Raw genomic sequence first — 18,216 nt, forward strand, 5'->3', positions numbered from 1 at the left:
AAAAATCTGTTATTGAGGTGTAAACAAAGCAAACAATCAAGTAGAAGTTGCACTGATTTATATTATGCTGAGATATCTTGTGACTTTGGGAAATATTTATTTTTCTTGCCATTTCTATTCAAAATGTATACTTTCAAACATTGATATTCTCTTCCTTTCCTTTGCTCCTCATGAGATTTTGTTAAAATTACATGTAAGAGAAATTTATAATTGCACATGAAAATATTAACTTATCTTTTTTTCATATACCTCCTGAGTGGTCCACAAACTACTAAAAATTACCAAATTTATTGAGACAATAGGGACTAAGAAGTAAGCATGGAGGCCAAGAGTGGAAAGCGAAACTTTCACTGCATCTTCTTCATATTCTTTCATCTACTTAATTTCCTTCACTGTGGAGATGGACTGAGGACATTGTATTCATCTGACTTCTCTGTGGACTTCTATATTAAATTATCACAGAAGAGCTTGTTATTTCTATATTGATAAACTTCATCATTAATTTTTGTATGTTTTTATATAGATAACTTTTAAAAGGCATTTTAAAAAATCATCTTCCCTCTTTCAATTCATCCAAAATTTGAGTAAATACCGTATTAGTAAAAAATAAAAAAAAATAGCATTTGACTCTTGCCAGAACCAATTAGATAGTTTCCTTACTATTTACCCTTAAATACTTTCTACCTCCTCCATTGGCAGTAAGGTAGCTTAACCAGTGCCTAACATAGTGGCTGAGATACAGCAGATATTAAAAAAAAATCTGTTGAATGAATGAATCTGTCATTCAGCAGATATTAGAGCAAATGTGATGTACTAGGCACTGTTCTTGGCAGTGAAACAAAATGCTCACCTTAATGGAGCTTATAATATATTGGGAGAGACTGTCAATAAACAAACACACGTACATCAAGTGGTTATAAAATGAAATGAAAAATAAGGCAGAATGAGTGAAAAGATTGCCCGGTGGCTTATTTTCTTTATAAGGTGATCCAGGAAGTCCTTATTCTGCGTGAGATAGAAAAGCTCTAGAACGTGGGGAAACAAAAGTTTTTATATGACCTGACTTGTTTAAAGAAAATAATTCTGGTTGCCATGTAGAGAAAGACTGTGGGGGATGAGTTTAGAAGCAGCAGACAAGAAGTTATTGCGAGTCTAAGTAAGAGGTGTTGGTAGCGTAAATTGAAAGATGAAATCAGACAATCTGAGGAAGGGGGCTGTGGAAGAAGTGTTTGTAGATTTGCAGATTTTCAGATCATGAGGGACCTTATAGACCATGGTAAGGCTTTAGATTTTATTCTGGGTAAAACAAGAAGCGATTAAATTGCTTTGGAAAGGGAGGTTTTATAATCTGAGTTACATTTTTAAAGGATCACTTGTTATGTGGTCAGTAGGCCATTGGAACAAGGATGGAAGCAGGAGAAACCAGTTAGGATAATACACATAATAATCTAGGTAAGAAATAATGGTTGCTTACGCTAGTTTGGCAATAGCAGAGGTGGTTAGAAATGATCAGATTCTGGGTATGTTTTGAAAGTTAGAGACTATATGATACATTAGTAGAGAAAAAAAAGAAATACATATCCAGGTTTATTGCTTATAAAACTGGAAGAGATTGGAGTTGCCGTATCCCAAGATGGGGAAGACTTCAGGAGGTGTTTGGAGGTAGAGATAGGGTAGGAATCATGTGTTGACCTTTGAAACTGTTAAAGAAGCTTATTAGACATCTAAGTGGATATATTGAAGAAATGGTTTTATGGGTTTAGAGTTCAAGAAAGAAGCAAAAGACATAAATTTGAAGTCAGCAATGTATAGATGGAATTTAAAGCCAAAGGACTAGATGAAATCACTTAGGGGATAAATGTAGATAGAGAAGAGAAGTTAGAAGATAGCCGTGGAGCAGAAGTCAGGAAGATAAGGAACATCCACCAGAGGAGACCAGAAAGATCAGCTGGTAGGTAGGAGAACTGGGGGAGACTGGTTGAAAAGAAGAGAGTATAATCAAATGTGTCAGCTGATGATGATGATGATGGGTCAGATTCAGATTGAGTCCTAAAATTGGGTTGACAAGGTGACAATGTGGATATTATTGCTGACCTTTATAAGAGTATTTGGGGAGAGATAATGGTAACAAAAGTCTGATTGGAGTGTGCACGAGAGAGAATGGGCTTCCGACAAAGAAGTGAAAAGAGGTAGAGAAAACAAACCTATAAATATTAAAGAAGACTTAAAAGGCATGCATCAGCCACAATGTGTGGACCTTGTTTGGACTGTGGTACAAATAAACAGATTGCAAATACGGACAAGTGGATGATGGGTGGATGGACAGATGGATGGATGATGAATGAATGAGTGGATGACATTTATGAACTAATTAGAAATTTGAACACTTACTGAATATTTTATTATATTAAGGGATTACTGTTAACTTAATCTAGGTGTGATAATGGTACTGTGGTTATATTTTTGGAGTCATCTTATTTCAGATACATATTTATATGCTAAATGATATACAGAATTTACATCAAAACAATACATGTGGTTGAGAGGAGTGAGTAGGAGGAATAAATGGCATAAATTGGCTATGAGGTATAATTGTAGAAGCTGGGTGTTGGATACCTAAGGGCTCATTATAGCATTCTTGTCTATTTTTATATTTTTTGGACATTTTTCTTCATAAAAGGATAAGGAGAGAAAGAGAATGGGAAGAGATGAAATGGAGACAGAAATTATAGGCAACAGAAAATTAAAACAAGAAAACACATCGAGTTAAGTGTACTTTAATTATTTATATGTCCCCTTATATAACACAAATTATTTTTAAAAATGTTTTTTAAGGTGAAATCTTCACACTATCAAATTTCCTAATCCCAAAGATTGGTTCCAAAAATAGAAGACTAATGTACACCATAGCATGGATTCTGAATATCTCAGACACCATTAGAATAGTTATCTCTAAAATAAACATGGACCAGAAAGCTTAGACTATATAGTGGCTATTTTTGTAAATGCTCCCTTTTTTTTTCTTGTTGCATAATTAACCATATTCCAGTATATAACCTACTAGAATAATACCCTGGAATTACCTGTTCTGCTGCTTACTTGTCAAGCGCCTGAGGTGGGGTGTGAGATGATTCCTGGCCTTGTGTCTACCTTCTTGGTTTTGCTCTGCTGCTGATTTTACTTCTGTGAATGAAATAAGAAAATAAGATTGCCATGGCCTAATTGTTATTAGATGTTAGTACTATGAAAACTGGTTTCTCACCTTATATAGTACTTTCTTTTTAAGTGTTAATGAGGTATAATTGACACAGAAGATTTGTTTATGTTAAAGATGTACAATTTGATGCTTTGATATATGTATACATTATGAAATGATCACCAAAATCAAGTTAATTAACATATCCATCACTTCACATAGTTATCATTTTCTTTTGTTTCTTAGCAAATCAAATAATTGTTATACTTGCTATGTACAGTGAGTGTAGTCACCATGCTGTACATTAGACCTTCAGAACTTACTCATCTTGCATAACTGAAACTTTGTGCCGTTTGACCAACATCTGCCCATCTCCTCACATAGACACCCTTCACCCTTTGCAACCACAGCTCTACTTCTGCTTCTGTGAGTTTGACTGTTTTTGATTCTACGTGTAAGTGAAATCATGCAGTATTTGTCTTTATGTGTCTGGCTTATTTCACTTAGCATAATGCCCTCCAGTTTCATTTATGTTATCATAAATGGCAGGATTTCCTTTTTTAAGGATGAATAATAATCCACTGTATATATCTACCACATTTTCTTGATCCATTATCTGTCAATGGACATTTAGGTTGATTCTATGTCTTGGCTTCTGTGAATAATGCTGCTATAAACATGAGAGTACAGATACTTCTTCAAGATCCATTTTATTTCCTTTGGATGCATACCCAGAAGTGTGATTGCTGGACTATATGGTAGTTCTATTTTTAATTTTCTGATAAACCTCCATTACTGTTTTACATAATGTCTGTACCAATTTACATTCCTATCAACAGTGTACAAGGGTTTTCTTATGTGGTCTATTTATGAAAATAAACTTAAGAAAATAAATGTCAGTGTGTCCACTGTAAGATATCTGAGTACAGAAAACTAGCTGGAGACAGAATACTTTTCTCAGTTATGGGAGGAACACAATAAGAATTGAAACAAAAAATGACATTTTAAAGTCATACTTAACTGTATAATTAAGGGAAGAGATCAGTGGAGTATTAATTAAATCATTTCTACCTCTTTCCTATTAACCCTTGTCACAGCTCTTATGTTTCCATTTGAGGTCACTGAGTTGGGCAATTAAAATGATCAAGACATTTATTAAAGACCCAAGAAATCTCATGAATAATCAGAATAAGATAACACTTGAGTTATACTTGACCCAAGGCCACACTGTACCCTAGATGGAAAAATCACCCCATATTCTATTTCTCATCTCAAATATGCTTACCTGAGATTGTCCAGCCAAACTCTTAGGTATAGGTACATAATTGGCATAAAGTATCATCATAGTCTCAACCGCACAGTGCCAGAAATATTAAATGTGCACCATATCATCAGCATTTCAGAGGTTCAAGAGGACATGTAAGATGAATCACATCTATAAAACCAAGAAAATCTAATTACTACAGCTGCTCATTAAAGGATAATTGACAGTTCTCTTATTCGGTTTCATACCCAGCCAAAAGTGGTATTACCCCAAATTTAATATTTGGCGGAAAAGAAATGGAAGAATAAAATGGATGAGAGAGATTTCTCAGTTTGAGCTTCGCCAGGGAGTTGGTCAGTTCATGCCCATTGTCCAGTCTCCAAAATGAACTAACTGACAAGGCCAAATTTTCACATCAAGAAACAATTGTCCTGCAATGTGCCCCTTGCAGAATCTTGCAGAAGTCTAGTTTTCTTAGCTTCCTGCTGCTACTATGGGTTCTACCAAAAACTGTGCCCTAGGACACCCAGTGAGAAGCAATATGATCCTGTTCTGTGCCCCTCCCGAACCTTACCCATTCTTAGCTTTGATTTCTTGGCCTTAGTTACCCTGCAGTACTCCATGGCAGATGAAAAATTCCCTTACTCTATTCATTCTTCTGCTACAAGTAGAACTTGACTTCCTCTGGACAAACATGCCACCCTCTTAGTGCAAGCTAAGATGCAAGATAAAAAGAGAAAAGATGGCTTGACACCCAAAAGAGCCTGCCACTTTCAGACAGTGCTGACTTGGGGTGTGCCTACCCAAGCCTTGGAAATGAATACCACCACCAGATCCCACTAACCAGAGGAATGACAGAAATGCAAGAGCTTTGCCCTCTCCACGTGAGAGTACTTCCCACAAGAAATGCAGTTGCCCATACAGTCTGTGATTCCCAAAATTCTCTCCTAGCAAATACCAGATTCTCCAACTCCACAGAGGGTATTGCCCTCTAGATCTCAGCTGGCTGTGCAATCTGAACAACCCCATTGTCTCCACACAGGATTTGGTCCCACAAATTCCAGCCCTACAACATGGTACCTCTTCAGTGCAAAGTGACTTGCTCTCCACACAAGACTATACCTAAAAAAATTGCAATTTGAGGTCCCAGACAAAACTGACCAGCAAATGAATCTCGTTATCTAATAAAGTGAGTCTCGATGCTGACTACACGATAGAATCATCTAGGATTCCAGGTGAAGAAAATAAAAATGATACTGGAGCTTCATCCCAAGAAACTACTTATTACTGCTCTGGAGAGGGCATGGATGTCACTTCACCAAAAGCATATGAATGATTCTGATGGCTTCATAACACTTGTCCAATATGATGTCTTGCCACTTCCACCAGGCACACTGCTCAGTAAGTCCAGGTTTGTGATTTCCATTTGGAGTCAGACCTGTCCCAAAGCTGCAGCTGCAGTCTACACCAGGCTGTTTATCACCAAAGTCCAGTACCCTGTCTGTTTACTCAGTAAAGCTGCCAGTGCCAGATGGAGAGTAAAAGATGGCTAAAACCCTGAACTTTGCATGCCTGGTTCTACTCTATTCCACTGTGCATCTTCCCCATGAGCGATGTGGCTTTTTTCACACAGTGAAGTCACAGCTCTTTCTTTCCTCCCTAACCTGTCAAGCTATAGCCTCAGAGTGCACTACTGGATCAGTGTAACAACTGTGGCCATCACATCTGGGTTCTCTTTCCCTCCAGGTGTTCTCAATAATGAAAGAGAAATGGAGAGATGGCAACAGCTCCTCTAACTCCTGTTAAATTCATTGTACCTTGAACTTCTGCTTTTATAATAGCCAAACTGCTTGATATTGTTTGTTCCTATCTCCTCCACTGAACTGGAAGCACTGCAAAAACTGGAACAGTGCCTGGCACTTAGTAGGTGCTCAGTGAAATGTTTGATAAATGAATGAATAGATGGAGAAGAGCTGTTTTCGTGGTAGGAGTGGAAAGATGCAGTCATGGCTTCACTGTTAAGGACCAATATGTACCATGGAGAATTGGAACCACAAGCTGAGAACTGGGGGAGCAGAACTCCTAATCTTAACCTGAAAACTCAACATTTGCTCTTTTCTTTACTTAAGCACAGGCTTGCTTCTTTTCAAGGCACCTAAACATTTACCATCTCCTTGTATTCCATTTCTGCTTTTCTTCTTAGACCTCCCACATCGCAGCAGCCTGATTATTCCAAAATGCTCTGTCCTTCCTGCTTTGTCTTTACCATTTTCCAGCTCAATAGCAGCCTGGCTGTTATGTCTCTCATTACAATAACAGTGGGAATGCTTTCCAGCTCTGCAGCATAGTTTAAGAGAGATTAGTTAAATGTACAGTAAGTCCTTTCTTACTCATTTTCTGACTTCTACAGTGTTTTGAAAGTGCTGAATGCCAAGACTGCTTATCCACAAGCCCTTTTGAGTAATGGTGTGTTTATCTTAGAATTCTGACCTAAATGGTAATTGTATTGCTGCATGTGGGGGAATGAAGCCAAGGTGTTTCAGTAATCATACGGTACCAGGGACTGTGCTGCCTGCACATGACTCGGGCAGATGATTCTGGTGCCTCTGTTCTTAAGGACTGGGGTTCAAAGAGAAATAAGTGAGAACAGGATGAAGAACAGCTCACATTGGCACTCTAGCTCACTTGATACCTTTTGAAACACAGGTGCATAATTTCTCTTCAACATTAATTACTACTGTGGATAACCTCAGGTGGCTCTAAAAGAGTTTAGGCTCTGAAATGTGAACAGCCATTTGAATCTCTCTTAAGGAATGACAGAGAATGATGGAGAGGATAAGTGGGGTCAGCAGTACTGAGGTGCATTTATGTGAGTTGTGTTGAAGACAGCTAAGATCCGAGTCCAGCAACATCTATTTCACCTACTTGCTGAGACCTTTGTCTTTTTGGTTTAAGATAATATTTTTCAAAATATTGTCCACAAGCTACCTGCTTTAGAATCATCTAATGATGTTTGTTTAAAAATAAAAACAAAAACAAAAACAAAAACAAAACACATTCCTGAGCCCCAGATCGATATAGCAGAGTCTCTGCATGAGGCTAACTGATTCTTTTGAACCATAAAGTCTAGACTACTGCCTTAAGCCTTCACCAGTGTTGAGCTTCAAAACTCCCAAGAGGCAATAGCACTATGAGTAGGTACTGGTCATTTTCTTTGAAGTATCTGAGATCAGATTATGATAAAGTAATTGAGAAGAACGTGAGGACATAAACACCCAAGGAAGAGGAATAGGACACCACCTATAGAGATGGAATGGCCAGAGAGCCAGAACACCTCCTTGACTTCACCCTTTTGCCCTCGGTTATTTGTCCTTTATCATAGTTTAGTTCGGAACAACAGGCATATATTGAGCCCCTGCCATTTGCCATGCACTAGGGATAAAAAGAAACAACAAACTCACTGTTCTAAGGGAGTTTACAGTTTGCTAGCGGAAGCAGGCTCCTAATGGGCAATTTAAATAAATGTGGTAAGCCAAAGATAGAGATTTGCACATGAAATGTGGGGGACCAAGAGGGGCCCCTAATGGAAACTTACGTCCTAGACAAGGAATTGCCTGAATTGGGAAGTAAATAGAAATTAGGCAGATGATGGGGAAGGGTTCTTTTGAGGAGAAACTAAAAAAGAGGCCAGGAGCTGGTGGGAAATGGAACATGTTTCCAACAGAGGGTGCATAGCCGAAGGCTCTGATTCCTAAAGTGATCCCATTTATCAGGGATTGATTGCAGTTTAGGACTGCTTCGTCGTTATGTATAAGGAGTGAAGAAAGACAGTCAGCGATCCTGGATAGATAGATATGGGCCAAGTCAGGGAGATACATGTATATGTCTTGATAACTTTTCAAAGCCCTGCCTTGCTAGGCACTTGGAAGACTCCTTGGAACAGACCTTCAAATTCATTCCAAGTTTATGGTCTCAAACTGTTCATTGCAGTTGCTCCAAAAACATGTTAGAACCCATTTTTAGGCCCTCTTTGGGACATTGTGAAGGTAATTGCAATAACTAATGTTGAAAATAATACCAAAAATTATTCAAAATATAGGCTTGAGAATTTTTTGACTCACTGGAAGGATACATGAAAACCAGGAATAGTAATGACCTCTGGAGAGGGGGGACTGAGACCAGAGGTAGGAGGAGTTTACAGCCCACTGTATGTACCCTTTTATAGTATTTGAATTGTTTATCATGTATATTTATTGCCTAGTCAAACAAATTTAAAAGAGAACTAAAGAGACACATTTCTCCCATAGCAGAGATATATTATTTGTCAACATATAAAAGAGGAATTTCATTTATATTAAAAACCAAATTAATGATTTGTTGATACAACAGTGAAAGCAATAATGTCATTAAAGTAGTTTTGTCTTTCACAGCTTGGGGAAAAAATGGGATTGGAGAAATATCAATTTTGTGTATCCTTTATAAATTTGGCCTTTTTTTTTCTTCAGTTTGCAGCTCATCTTGTGAAGATGAAATATCCAAGAATCTGTATTCTAGATGGTGGCATTAATAAGATCAAGCCAACAGGCCTCCTCACTGTCCCATCTCCTCAGATATGAAGAACAAGAGTGTGGCCATCAAAAGGGCAGAGTGGAGCCCCCCTCACAACTCTTCACACCTCACTGCTCTGAGACACAACTGGACTTCCAGATTGTTGCATTTCCATCAAGTTTTGTCATGAGACACTTTTTAAAAATCTCATCACCCAAATATTCAGCTATCCAGGCAGCAAATTTAACCGTACATATATTGCTGAAAGAATCTTCTTAACAGTGAAATCCAGTCAAGTATTTTTACCACATCACCACAAAGCCAGAAGGATTCAGCTGATGAGGCAAATTTAGCATTATCAAGAAATCTCAGTTGCACTGAAAAAGCTGTCTTCCATTGCACTGAACAGACAGTCCTAACAAAGGTATTCTTCAGAAATATAGACTGAATGTGGGCTGAAATCATCCTTCCATGATAATGAAAAGTGAAAAGCTATTCACAATACATTCCTTATAAGTATATGCTACATTTGATAACTCATTTTTGGCCCAGACAAGTTTGTGTGTGTGTTTGTGTGTGTGTGTTTAAAGGGAGAAAAAATTACCTTATTGAAGAAAATAATAATAGTTTACTTCCAGAAAAATGAAAGTCAGAAACCATTCATATTATAGAGAATATTTATTCAGCTCCTGTGGCAGAGAAACCCAAAGTAAGAGTGACTTTAACAAACTAGATCTTTATTTTTCTCTCACATGAAAGTCTACATAGTCAATCTAGGGCTAGTATGTTGATTCCATAATCATTAAGAACCCAGGTGTCTTTCTCATTGCTTTACTACCCTCACTACTTGGTTTCTATCTTGTGGGTCAAGATGGCCACTCAGCTGCCACCATCACATCTGCAATTTAGAAGGAAGGAAATGAAGGAGGAGGGAGGGAAAAAAAAAGAGGGGAAAGAAAAAAATCAGCAGAGAGGAAAAAAGAGAAGGAGAAAAGGGAGAGCATGCTCCTTCTCTTTAACGGCAGAAACCAGAAGGTGCACATATTCCTTCTGCTTAGGTATCACTGACCAGAACTTAGACACGTGGCCACAACTAGCTATCAAGAAACCTTGGAATATAATTTTGGCTGGACAGCCATTTACTCAGTAAAAAAAATTTACTACTGGGTAGGAAGAGTAGAATACATATTAAAAGACAGCTGGCAGCCTCTGCAACATTATTCTTAAAAATTAAGTTTTTCATGGATGCTAAGATATATACCAAATTTACCATAAAGCAAGAAAAAATTCAGCCAAATAAACTGAATAATTATAAGATTGTAAGATTCATTTCCATTTCAGAAATGTGAAAAATACGCATCTTAGAATTATTAAAATACAGTACATCTTTTTGACTATCTTCAATTTGTTTTAACTAAAATATGTTCTTTCATATTTAACTTATTTTCTTCTTCAGTGTTAGGACTACCTAGGTAGAACATTTCATTGAGAGCCTCAGTTTAACTTTCTGGACCATGGTTTTATTGTTGCTGTGTGTTTTGGGGTTTTTTTTTACACCTTTATTGTGGTATGGTTCCTGTACAGTAAACTGCACATATTTTAAATGTACAATTTGATGAATTTTGATAGATGTATACACCAATGAAATTACTACAGCAATCAAGATAGCTAACATTTCCATCAGTCCCCAAGAGGTGCAATTTTCGAATTCCCAATTCATCCCTTCCCACCTCCTTTGCCCACTGGTAACCATAAGTTTGTTCTCTATATCTGTGAGTCTGTTTCTGTTCTGTAGGTAAGTTCATTTGTGTCCTTTTTTAAGATTCCATATATAAGTGATATCATCTGGCATTTTTCTTTCTCTTTCTGGCTTACTTCACTTAGAGTGACGATCTCCAGGTCCATCCATGTTGCTGCAAATGGCATTATTTTATTCTTTTTTATGGCTGAGTAGTATTCTATTGTATAAATATACCACATCTTCTTTATCCAGTCATCTGTTGATGGACATTTGGGTTGTTTCCATGTCTTGGCTATTGTAAATACTGCTGCTATGAACATTTGGATTCATGTGTCTTTTTGAATTATATTTTCCTCTGGGATATGCCCAGGTGTAGGATTGCTGAATCATATGGTAAGTCTATTTTTAGTTTTTTAAGAAGCCTCCATACTGTCCTCCATAATGTCTGCACCAATTTACATTCCCACCAACAGTGTAGGAGGGTTCCCTTCTCTCCATACCCTCTCCAGCATTTATTGTTTGTAAACTTTTTAATGATGGCCATTCTGACTGGTGTAGGGTGATATATCATTGTAGTTTTGATTTGCATTTCTCTAACAATTAGTGATATTGAGCATCTTTCATGTGCTTGTTGGCTATTTGTATGTCTTCTTTAGAGAGATGTCTGTTTAGGTCTTCTGCCCACTTTTTGATTGGGTTGCTTGTGTTTTTAATATTAAGGTGTATGTGCTGTTTGTATATTTTGGAAATCAGTCCCTAGTCAGTTGCATCATTTGCAGATATTTTATCCCATTCTGTAGGTTGTCTTTGGGGATTTTTGACATCTATTTTTTTATTGAGATACAATTTACAGACCATAAAATTCACCCTTTTAAAATATACAATTTGTGTTTTTTAGTATACTCACAAAATTGTGCAATCATTAGTACTACCTAATTTCAGAACATTTTCAAAGCCCAAGAAAGAAGTCCTGTACCTATTAGAAGTTATTCCCCATTGACCCCTCCCGAAGTCTTTAATTTTTGCCCATGAAGTGAGATAGATATCCAACCTCATTCTTCATGTGGATATCAATTGTCCCAGCAGCCATGTTGTTTTGTTTGTTTTGCTCAATTAAATTATATTCAGTCATTCACCAAATACGTTTTGAATACCTACTGTGTATAAGACACCGACATAATCAATGGTTATATTATTCTGTGATCTCTACATACTATACAAAGAAAAACATATGAGAGTTAATGAGAAAATTAATTTTCACCATAATTTCTCTAACAGCATTTTTGGGCTATCATCTATCATGTTTAGGAAAATAAGTCCTCCTGTCTTTCATCTTTGATGACTTATTTGACTTCCAAATCATAGTGCAGCACTGATGATCATTTAGAAGGAGTGGCTCTGAGTCTTAACTTTGCCTTACTGAGAAAGCAGAAGAAGATGGTGGAGCAGAGACTTAAACTGAATGGGGTGGTAGGTAGTGAGAGAGGATGAAGACTGAGTGTTGTGAGGAGAGCTGTGTGAGAGAGAATAGTAGCCAACCTCCATCACAATTTTGCATTTGTCTTTCTTAAAACCTGATACATTTAGGCTTATTTTGAAAAAAAAAAAAAAGGAATTTGTTTAAACATCCAAATTACAAATAATATTTAATATTCTCAACAGGAAAGCAAGAAAACATACAATCACTGTTATGTTTACATGCAGGGCATTTTATTCAATGGCAGGTGGTTTCAACAAAGTTGACCTCAACAACTGTTTGTTGAGCTAAACCTATATAACCCATGAACTGTAGAGGTCCTTTTTAATGTTATTGACTCCTGCACTGTCACTAACAGCACTGTTTCTAATATCAGCAGTCTCTTCCTTCTGCCTAGAATGCCCTTAACTGTCACCACTAGCCCCATAAACACACACACGCTCACACACACACATTTATAAATGCTTCATAATCCAGCACAGTAGCATATCCTCCAGTCTTCTCTGATTTCCCTGTGCTGCATTAAGAGCCTCAAATCTATCAAAGCATTCCATTCATGCTTCTAATAATAGACTTATAACATCATTTTGCAGTCATCTGTTAACATTTGGAACCCTTGTTTAAAATATGAACTCCTTTCAAGTCAGAGTCCATAATTTATACCTCTTGTTATCTGCAGCAACTCACTATACTAGAGATGCTTGCTAAGTGTAAAATTGAATTGAATCTCTAGCTTAGAGATTTTAGAATCTATATGAACAGAAAAAAATTGAAATAACCCAGGTAATTTTTTTCAAGTGCCAAACTTCTCTGGTACCTGATGATATATAAATAAATTGAAATCTCAATTCACTAAGTGAAGAAAAGATCTCTAATATTCTATCCAGTTCTAAAATTCTATAATCCTAGCAATTAGAACAGATAGCTTCCAACAACAGAATAAGCTAAGCCAGTTGCATCCCCTTTTCAAAACATAGAAATACTAAATTTAAAAAGAATATTAAAAATATCTAATACTTGATCAAGGTTGAAAGAAAGAAACAGAAGTTGCTGATGTCAGCCATGAAGAGGAACTGAAATATCTGTGCGATATCAGATACCAGTATCGGCCCTAGGAACTGAGGTTTCAACAGGTTCATAGGGATAGAAGCCTTGGGTCTTCTGTAAAGAGCTGAAATTAAGACTACTTCACAAAGTGACAGTTTCAAAGAACTCTTTGCTCCGTGAAATGACTAGAAATAACTTCGCACCAAATCAGAGAACTAACTATAGGGGAGTTTGTCATGGTCTGGTATTTTGAGTGAAGAAAGACAAATGGAGGCATTCCATGGAAAAGCTAGATTAAGTCCCTGAATTAGGACAGGCTTTAGGGCATGTGTTCATCTGACTATTTAAAAATGACAACAATGAATTATATCAAATTTTTGGAAAGCATAGTTGGTGCCAGATATTTGTTTGACTCCTCTGTTTCCTCCTCCAAAGAGTTACCAAAAAATACTTCTTTAAGTATTAATGTCAAAAGTGTGATACAGCCTCTCAAAAAATCTTATGCAGTAGTCTTGGTACCCCAAAAGGGGAAGGGAAAAGCCCTCAGTTCTTATCATACCCAAAAAATAAGAATTCAGACAGGAGGTGGAACACTGTGTAGCAAAAAATTTTAAAGGATTTATTAGCAAAGCAACGGTATACCTCCAAGAGTGGGAGGCGGGCTGATGTAAGGGAGGAAAAGCAGCGGTCTTTGTTCCTCCTCTTATACCCTGGCTTAGAGGTGGTCTTTTGATTGATTGATGGCTCTTGCCCCTGGAATCCCTAGTCATATTTGTCCTCTTTGCGTATGTCCTTACCCATGGTGTACCTATGGGGGTCCTAAACCGCAATGCTAATTATATTACAATGAGCATTGGGTCATGTCCGGTTAGGTTCTTCTTGCTACCTGTAGTTCCAGCTGTCGGATTCTAACCGATTTCTTCCTGGCACTCATTTAGAGGGAATAAAGTCCCTTAAAGCTGGAGGCGGGCATTATGCCATCTTCCTGACCATCCTCCCTCCCCTCCACCTATCTGCCCAGTGCCCTCACTTGTCTAACTACCTAACAGTCTCTTCTGGTGAAATCCACTGTAAGGAGAGAAGACTGTTGCCTTGCTGCCATAGGGTTGTGATATTTCACTCTATAAGAGTCATAAATAGTCATCTCATTGGTATACATGCTGGCTCTACATATAACTATTAACCAAATACTGCGTTTTCCTTGATAACATTCATTAAGCCAAAAAATAGAAGCAAAATGATAATATTTAGATTTTTCTTTTTGGGTGTTGAGTCATTGTGTACTATTTCTAATATTAAATGAGATAAAACTGGATACCAGTTTAATATTAGAAGTAGTATACATTATAAATAAGCTATTTTAAAAGTTGGTTTTTTTAGGTCATATGTATTTATATGTTTCTGAGTAATTTTCTTGTTAAGTCTTATGATAGGTGCTTGTTACATGACGACTAAATTTGGATCTTGGCAAATTCCATATTCTATAGATAGATTGTGATATTTGTAGCTTGTACTAGTGACTTGCAGGCCTAATGTCTCCTCTTGGATTGCCATTCTTTGATATCCTTTCTCATCTCTTTCAGAGGACCCATTTTTAGTTTGCATTGTTTGCAGCATTTCAGTAATACTGTTCTGTCCTAATGCTCACAGTGACCAATCAACAGTGCAAGGATGGGTACCAAAACACAGTATTGCCAACATCCTTGATATTATATATTAATCCTCTAGGTGGTAGAGATGTAAACACTGTCCTGTCTTGGCTTAAGACTAATCTTGGAGCTATAACAAATTCATTTTAAAGCATTAGATCAGATTCTAAATATTGTTTCCTGCCATACTAAAAGATTCAACTTTTGAAACTATTACTGTCTTTATATATATATCTGTGACTTTTTGAAAAACATATGGCCTACATTCTTCTTAAAAACTGTTATGGTGTGGTCACTAGTCAAAGTATTAAAAACTGAGACAATCCATGCGTTGATTTTCTCATTAACCCTGGAAACTTTTTTTTGTTTACCATTATTAATTTTTTCTTAACTATATTAGCATACTTTTCAGTCTTTTAGGGTGAAATAATTTAGTGCTTTAGGGCTTACAGTGTGCTGGAACTGTATCCTGGTGGCTTAGAACAGCTGAATGTGCCCATTTCTTCCCAATTCCATTCAGTGATCTCACGTTAGTAGCTTAAAACTGGGCACTCTCACTGCCCCTTCCATATTCACAATTTCAAAAGTAAAAATTTCCAAAAAAAGAATGCAGTGAAGTATCCAGTCTAAGGGGAGAACCGCTGTTCTCAGGAACTCTTGCTATGCATTACCTCTTCACCTCCAAGACAGCATTACCCAGAAAACACAACCCCCTGGTAAAGAACCACATTGTCTGTCTCCAGTCAGGTCCTTGATATACAGGGTCAAAGTTGGCCTTTAACCTTTGTCTTCTATGCCTTAGCCAGGGACCAGAACCGAAGGACTGGAGAAGTTTTTGTATCAGCCTCCCAGTCACATGTGGAAAGCTGAGGAAGGGGACTAGCAGGGAGGAAGGGGATTAGTTAGCTAGTTTCTAGGTCTATTAATCATAAAAGAGAAGAAATAGAGGTCATTTAGGTCATTTGCTAACTTTAAAAAAAAATTATTTTTATGCCCTGAGATAAACTATCCTTATATTTATTACTTACTATCCTGGTAATTTATTACTTGTCAGATAGCGTACCTTTTTCTAAAATTATCTTTAAGATCATTAATAATCCCATGTACCATGCATTTATTGGCTTGGACTCCATATAGGGTCATTAAAGATCTGAAGGTCATGTGAGGAATATGACTACAGGGTTGGGGCCAAATGACACAAGGGGATAATTTGCATACTGATGCACAACCAGGGGAAAAAATTTCTTTTTTAAAGGGTAGTGCGATTAAAAACAATTTCTGCACTCACACATTATCACTAATTGTGTATGGCAATACAAGATTACAGGATAAAACATCTAATGCAATGCTCAGTGTGACCAGTTTAACTCCTTAATCTGAGCCTGATTCCTGTTTGCAAAGGAGGTTCTTATTCCAGAAGTGTTGTCCTCTCCTGGCTTCCACCTGGCCTAGACTGTGCTCTGCAGAGGCCTTTCTGAGATTTGCCTTGGCATGAAAGCCTACCCTGAACAACTAGGGGAAGCAAGCAGAATCCATTTCCAGTGATTGATCCGTTTCCCTCTGTATAGAGGGAAAAAAAAATGTTATCACAAAGTATTGATTCACAGCTGGGAGGTTAGTTTGAGTTGTGTACATTCCCAAATTAATCTGATAGAGGCTGATCAGTATTAAAACATTTTTCAACCTTATTTTGGGGCTACTACAACTCTATGACTGTATAGTCTTCCTAAATTGTGGCTTATCTATGTTTAGTTTGTAACAATAATTTTTTTCATATCAGCATGCCTTATTGTTGCTATCAGGTAGTCCTCGTGATTTATTCCACCATTTGGTACCGAAAAAGAAGCCTGAGAAGAGTTTTTTCCTGGTAACAAGGTAATTTTTAAAAATTGCCCTCCCACTTTTTACATTAAATTAACTAATATGAATCGTAAGGGAAGAATTAAGTATAACAGCATCCCAGGTAATACAGAAGGACTAGTTCAGATTTCAGAAATAACTATACACTATAGATATCTGGCTGCTGGTTAACTAATATTTTACAAAACCTACTAGACATAATTTGTGCTGATTAGGCATTTCCAAAATATGTTTACTTGTAAATCACAAATCATTTTAAAGTGTGTATGTGTAAGAGCAAAATATAATTTAAAAGAGATGATTTTAATAAACAATTTACATACTAACCAACGCATTTCAATATAAATTCTGGAAATGTTATTTTAACAAGAATCATATGCAGCAATGTAACAACTATTTAAAATTTCAGTGGTGACATATAACTTACATAAAGCAAGATGTTACATACTTGTACAGAAAGTATCCTGTGAGATGACAATAGCTCAAGCAGAAGCTGACTACATTAAGTGCCTTATTAATAATTGTATGACATTCTGAAATGAATTTAAAACTGCCCCTTTTGATTAAGTGAAGTATATAAAAATTCATATTAAAGTTCATTATTGTCAGCTAGATTAATTCTATTAAATCAGGAAGAATAAATTAATGAGGAATTAAATTGTTGCAATTATTTAGCCCTTTTAACTAGCTTGTCCTGCCTAGGACATTGACTGAGCTAGGCATTTATTTTAAAGCCCTATTGAAATTTTGTGAGTGTATTATTGGGTACATACTTAATTACGAACAAAAAGATGATTCTTAGAATCTGAACAAAATGCTCAGTTAAGTATCTGATACAAAGCATCCACTGGCAACTCCAAAGGCTGTCATTTCCAACATAGACCCTCGACCTGACAAATCTTGGCTCCAGGTCATGTTTTTGTTGCTCCACGAGAGCACAGGAGTGATTCAGCCATCTCAAGGAGGTGAAACCGTAATTCTTCCAGGACACCTTTCCCCTCAGATGGCATGTGTATTTTTGTTTACCCAGATCTTGGAAGGTTGGAATGAGGAAGAACTGTGGGCTGGGGTTTCAGTTTGGCTGGCAATTGTTCAGTGTTCATGGCTGAGAGAGGGGTTGAACTTTCTCAAGGATCTTCTATTTCACAACACTAAGTACCCTTAAGCCCACCAGAATCATGGTAAATCCTGCTTCTTGCAGCACTATTTAGGAAGCTCAACCTCCATCCACTGTGGCTGTCCTCAGAGTAAGGCCTCCTGGTCTCCCGTGTCAGAATTTAATCTCCAGATAACTTGAGAATAAGAAATATGTTTCAAGATCCCAACGCGATTGCATTAAGAGTAAATTGTCAAAAAAAACACGCTGAGGAAAACAGTACATGTTTCAGAAAAAGAAGGGAGGAGAGTTTTTCTCACCCTTAAGAAACCACAAAT

General features: G+C 37.0%; 1 protein-coding gene across 6 annotated transcripts in view; it reads left to right on the plus strand.

The window, feature by feature from the left end:
• Nucleotides 1-18,216, plus strand: part of TBCK (TBC1 domain containing kinase) — a 197,058-nt gene that overhangs the window by 163,278 nt on the left and 15,564 nt on the right. For 5 of the 6 annotated variants that reach the window (XR_012499465.1, XR_012499462.1, XR_012499463.1 and 2 more), the window contains exon 26: nt 8,966-16,797. Coding sequence is in view for 1 of the 6 variants with exons in the window: in XM_010953629.3 (XP_010951931.1) it covers nt 8,966-9,076 (111 nt within the window). In the remaining 5 variants the exon portion in view is untranslated. Of the gene's footprint in view, nt 1-8,965; nt 17,109-18,216 lie in introns of those variants that run through there. The other variant, XM_010953629.3, reaches the window with a different exon arrangement.

This window comes from Camelus bactrianus, chromosome 2 (assembly GCF_048773025.1).
Source record: "Camelus bactrianus isolate YW-2024 breed Bactrian camel chromosome 2, ASM4877302v1, whole genome shotgun sequence".
In the NCBI taxonomy this organism is placed as follows: Eukaryota; Metazoa; Chordata; class Mammalia; order Artiodactyla; family Camelidae; genus Camelus; species Camelus bactrianus.